The sequence below is a fragment of the Chelonoidis abingdonii genome, unplaced genomic scaffold (genome assembly GCF_003597395.2).
Source record: "Chelonoidis abingdonii isolate Lonesome George unplaced genomic scaffold, CheloAbing_2.0 scaffold0509, whole genome shotgun sequence".
In the NCBI taxonomy this organism is placed as follows: domain Eukaryota; kingdom Metazoa; phylum Chordata; order Testudines; family Testudinidae; genus Chelonoidis; species Chelonoidis abingdonii.
The window spans coordinates 13,446-19,132 of NW_027424770.1; the positions used below are offsets into that span (position 1 = coordinate 13,446).

The window sequence follows — 5,687 nt, forward strand, 5'->3', positions numbered from 1 at the left end:
AAAAAAAGAACACATTTTCATTGGAACAGAGAGCTAAGCTATGGAACTCACTGCCCGGGGATGTTGTGATGGGAAAGGATTGAAAAAGCCTTAGATAAGCTGATGGGGGACAGGTCCATCAATGGCTATTAGCCAAGCTGGTCAGGGCTGCAAATCCATGCTGCTAGTGTCCCAAAACTCTGCCCACCAGAAGCCGGGATGGGAAGACAGGGGATGGCTCACACAATGATTGCCCTGTTCTGCTCACTCCCTTGAAGCACCTGACATTTGTCCCTGTCGGAAGACAGGACACTGGGCTAGATGGACCATTTGTCTGACTCAATAGATGCTATTTTTATGTTCCCTTGAGACATTTCTACTCCAGCGCTCCAGGAATGGAAGGTGGGAATAAAAGCAGAAACAGTTTCCCGCAGCATTTTTGTGGCACTAGCAGATAGTTACACAAGACTCATCACATCACCTTCAGTGGCAAAACGTTCCACTAGCAGGGGTTAAGACACAGCTAATCACACACACAAGATTTTCCTCTCTCTGTCTCCCATGGTCGCTGCACCAGAGAGCACGTGCAAATAAGTCCCTCAACCCAGTGCACCAGGCCACAGCACCCCCTGACCTCTCTCCCACTCGGACAGCCCCACAAAGCCACCTGTGTGGGGAAGAGCGTGAGATCAGCCTGGGGAAGCTGGGCCCATCCACGTGAAATGTTCCCTAAGGCAGGCAAATGCAAGATCCGTGGGATGCAGACCTTGGCTATGGAATGGGGGACGGAGCCTGGCAAAGCTATGACCCTGAGAAGGATTCAGGAGTTCTCATATCATTGTGGGGGGTGCCTTAGCCAAACAGATTCATACCCCTCATTGGAGTGTAAACATAATTTATTAGGCTGAATACAGGAGTGATGACTTGAAATTCTAGGGCCTGCTTAAACACCATGTTTGCCATGGGGTGGTATGAGGGGGGCTTGTTTCCTTCCCAAGCCATGTCCTCATAGGGTGAATCTCCAGGACAAGAAGTCTCATGATGACACAGTCAAACCCACCCCTGCTCAGGTTCTGGGCTGTGCAGAGGAGGACCATGAAATCCCTGCACGTCTCTCTGAGGAGACTTGCTCCTGACTTCCACGCTGGCCCCAAAGTGTGCTCATTTACCAGTGAGGAAACTGAGGAGGAAAGAAACTCTCCCAAGCTGACACAGCAGGTCAGTGCCAGAATGAACACTAGAGCTCCCGTCTCCCTGTGTGCAACCCAGTGCACTTCCCACTTGTCCATGGTATGGCCCCCTTGGCTACTGCATTCCTTAATATCTGGAAAAAAGTCCAGTTCAGATGCAGCTAGTCCCAGAGGAGATACACGCACACCGCTCTCTTTCTCTCATGGTGATTTTTTCATTTGTTCTTCCATGTTTTTGCTGTTTCCTTTCAACTTAGAACAAGACTCACTCCGTCTGGCTGTTTTCTGTGGCAGGGCGCTGTGCTGTTGCAGCCATGTGTGTGTCCCAGGATATAGAGAGACAAACTAGGGGGAGGAAACAGCTTTCATTGGACCCAAATTGTGTTGAGGAGAGAGACCAGCTTTCGACCTTACGCATAGGAAGTACATAATAAAAACATCCCTATAGTTCCAATGAAAACTTGGGTTTAATTTCCAAATCCTAAAGCATTTTCTGTGTCCTGCTTTAGCTCAGCAGGGCGCTTCTCCTGCACCACCTATGAAAAACTTTGATCACTTGTTTCAGGATCTCTTTTGTTTTCAACCCATAAAGAGGGGGTTTAATATGGGGGGAATGAGCACATAGAGCTGGGACAGTAGGATGAGAATATAACCTAGAATGATGTGCCCAAATCGGTGTGCAAAAATGAGAAAAAAGCCTGATGTGTAGAACATCAGTATGACACAGAGGTGGGAGCCGCAGGTGTGGAGAGCCTTGAGCCAGGAGTCCTTGGAGGGGAGCTGGAAAACAGCCCTGAGGATGAGCCCATAAGATACAGCAATGAGCACAGCATCTAAACTAATTACTAAAATAGCCACAACTATACCATACCAGAAATTGACTGTAATGTCGTCGCAGGCCAGCCGGGCTATGGTCATGTACTCACAATAGGTGTGAGGCAGGCGGTTGGTTCTGCAGAAATTCAGCTGCTTCACTAGAAAGATGACGGGGAAAACGATACAGAAACTTCTTGTGATAACTGCCAGCCCCATCCTCCTTGTCACAGACTTGGTTATCACAGAAGTGTATCTCAAGGGGTCGCAGATGGCAACGTACCGATCAAACGCCATAGCCAGGAGGATGGCCGACTCGGCCATAAAACTGACATGGATGAAAAACATCTGGGTCAGGCAGGCAGCAAAAGAAATTTCCCCTGCTCTAAACCAGAATACAGCCATCATCCTGGGCACTGCCGTGGTAGATAACAGCAGATCAGCAGCAGCCAGCATGGACACGAATAGATACATGGGCTGGTGGAGGCTTCGTTGTGTTAGTATGATGAATAGTAGGAGAGAGTTCCCAAAAAGTGTCACAATGTACATCAGACAGAAGGGGATGGAGGTCCAGACATGAGACTCCTCCGTACCCCGGATGCCGGTCAGGATGTAGGTCATGGGGGCAAAAAAGGTGTGATTGTCAGCTGTCATCATGCACCATCACTTGGATCTTCTATTCAATTTCCAGGAACTAACAGCTAAAGAGACAATTAGTGAGAATGTGAGTGTCGGCTAGGACTGGACTGCATTTGTTACAGTGTGACGGGTTCCCCCAGGGGGGCCACATGGAACTGGGGTTTCATTGAGCCCTCTGACACACCAGCCTGTGCCCCCCTCACACTGTGACAAGCTGCTGTGACAAGCTGCAGACCTGCTCCCGATCTTACACTTACACCAGCATCCACACACTTAGGGACACACTCCGCTGCAGTTACATGCAAGCTCTAACCAGCCACTGCATGAACCAACAATAGAGAGGCTTCAGCCAAATTGACCACCAGCTTCCCAGATCATACCCCCCCCCCACTGGAGTGTAAACCCAAAATGTTACAGTCTTACCCTGCACAGAGAACTGTCCGGTGTACGCTCGTAGAATTCGTCCCCTCCCTGAATGTGGAAAGGAATATACAACAGCCTCTGCCAATCGAGCAATGATTTTCCTATGCACTTCATTCCAACTCACTAGTGTAGATAAAGCCAAATCACATTTATTAAGTACCAAAATAGATTATAAGTTATTGTAAGTGATACCGAGCAGATCAAAGCAAATTACCCAGTAAATAAAGAAAAATGCAACCTACGCTTCATATATAATATTAAAATCTATTTTTTGTAGTTAAAAAACTTGTTCTGTTATAATCTAAAGCAGTGAGCTTTGACTGGAGTGCTTGGGCAAAAATCTCGACTTGGCTAATCCAAGTGTGCATGGTTCTCTTCAGATGGAGGGAGAGACCGACAGGGTATTAAATACACACACTGCCAGATTTGACGAGGGCAGGCTGGTACTGCTCTGGGGTCCTAGCCTGGAAAGCTGGTGGTTAAAGAACCTGTGTCCAATTGCAGCTGGGTGTGTCTTTACCTGTGTGAATGCTGGTGAAAGTGCAGGCGGGAAGACTTTGCAGTTTGTCACAGCTATATAGTGTGAGAGGGAGCCCAGGCTGGGGGGCCAGTGGGCTCAGTAATACCCCAGTTTCAGATTGTACTCTGAGGGGAACCCATCACAATCATTATCATAGGGGCCCTTATAATCGGTTGCTCCTGGATTATACAGTTTGTACATTTACGGATATGCTGCTTGAAATCAGCTAATTTCTGACAAATGGAATGGACCCAGTCCTGGGGTCTTTATTGAATGTAATTGGAGTGTTGCCTGAGTGAAGGCGTCGGGAATGTTACAGGGCCTGAGGAGGTTTCCAATGAGGTTTACTCTGAAAAGTGATGTAACCAAGAATGGCCCTGTCCAGAGCCCACTGAGTTCAACAGCAAGACATCCAGTGACATCCATGGGAGTGGATCAGGGTAACCCGGCGACCTCTTCAGAACACCCAACCTCAGCGCAGTCACAGGAGCGTATCTCAGAGCTCGGCTCCCGTCCTGCCCCTGCAGTCAAAGTTACGCACCCCCATTCTAGCCAACCCCAGCCCAACATTGCCTAGGTTTCATGTTTCCATTCACTCCTTCACAAATTCAATCCATGCAAATGACTCACCAGGCTCCGGCCTCAGCTGGGGAGGAGGAATCTCTGCCTGTGAGAGGGTCGGGGAGCTGCAGGTGGCAGGGAATCTGCAGTGACTGGGGCTGAGGTACAGGGATATTTATACTGCTGCCATGGGAATCCCAGGGGGAGCTCAAAGCCAGCGGAGCCCCAGGGACCTGCCTCTGTGACTGGCTCAGGTGGTGAAGAGCAGTGGAGAATTAACCCTTTCCTCCTCTCGCTTGTTTGATCTGATCATTTCTCCATTTGTACGTTATTTAGAAAGTTTGTTGTGACACTGAGGCCGTGGCAAACAGTTCCCTGTACTTTGCGAACAGCTCATATCTCAGGCCTGACAAACTTTCTACACCACACGCAAGTCCTATAGAATATTTACTCATAAAGAATAGCATGTAAGGTTTGTGCAGAAAGCTTGTAACTTCTCAAGCTTCATAACCATTGCAAAAGGCATTTCTGGGTAATACCTAAGGAAATGCAGTGATATTGACAGTGAGCTTTATGGACTTGGAGTAGAAGTTAGTCTCCAGGGCAGTGTGTCTAGGTGATGGCCATTCCAGAAGGGCGTCATCACCCCATGCTGGTTAGCTGGGGATGTAATGCCAGGCTCAGTTCTCCAGCCTCACTCTGTCCCGAGACTATCAAAAGAAAACCATCAGTGACAACTTCAAATAATCAACACCACTTAGAGGTAAATGAAGGAACATTACAACAGATGGGGTTGCCCTGCCTATGAACAGAGACAAAAGATTGTTTCAGGATAAGAGAAAAGTGGGGAAAGGCCCTCTGGATCCCTTCATTGGCAAGCCATCTTGTGGGGCAGGAAGTTCTCCTGAAAAATTGGATACAGGTTCTTGTGAATTCAGCCAGTTCTGCAACAGACTAAACTTGGGGGGAAGGGGAACCTACTTTATTAGCAGAGTGCAGAGTCCTTCCCTTAGGATGGAAGAATCCCATGCATCACTACAGGCTGTTGAACAACTGGCAAAGCAGCAGTTCTTTGGAAAAGGACCTGGGGATTACAGTGGACGAGACCCTGGATATGAGTCAGCAATGCGCCTGCTTTGCCAAGAAGACTAATGGCTTATTGGACTGCATTAGTAGGAGCATTGCCAGCAGATCGAGGGAAGTGATTACTCCCCTCTATTCAGCACTGCTGGGGCCCATATCTGGAGTATTGCATCCAGTTTTGGTCCCCTCAATATAGAAGGCGTGTGGACAAACTGGAGACAAGTATCAGAGGGGTAGCCGTTTTAGTCTGGATCTGTAAAAGCAGCAGAGAATCCTGTGGCACCTTATAGACTAACAGACGTTTTGGAAGCGACTTTTAGCTGATCCATCTTTCCCTGACACTCGCATGGCCCTGCTTATAAGCATATCACATTATGATAGTGAGGATATGGTTAAAGACGCTATAGTGTGTCACTCAGTTTTCCAGTAATCACCCCTCCTGCGTTGCAACGCGGTGCTTGTGAGTGCACTAATAAACA

General features: G+C 48.2%; 1 protein-coding gene across 1 annotated transcript; it reads right to left on the reverse strand.

Moving 5' to 3' along the window:
- Window positions 1–1,748: 1,748 nt before the first annotated feature.
- Window positions 1,749–2,639, reverse strand: LOC116830336 (olfactory receptor 52B2-like). The gene has a single exon (XM_032789760.1). It carries the CDS (start codon window positions 2,637–2,639, stop codon window positions 1,749–1,751), a length of 891 nt encoding a protein of 296 aa, XP_032645651.1.
- Between the last annotated feature and the right edge of the window lie 3,048 nt (window positions 2,640–5,687).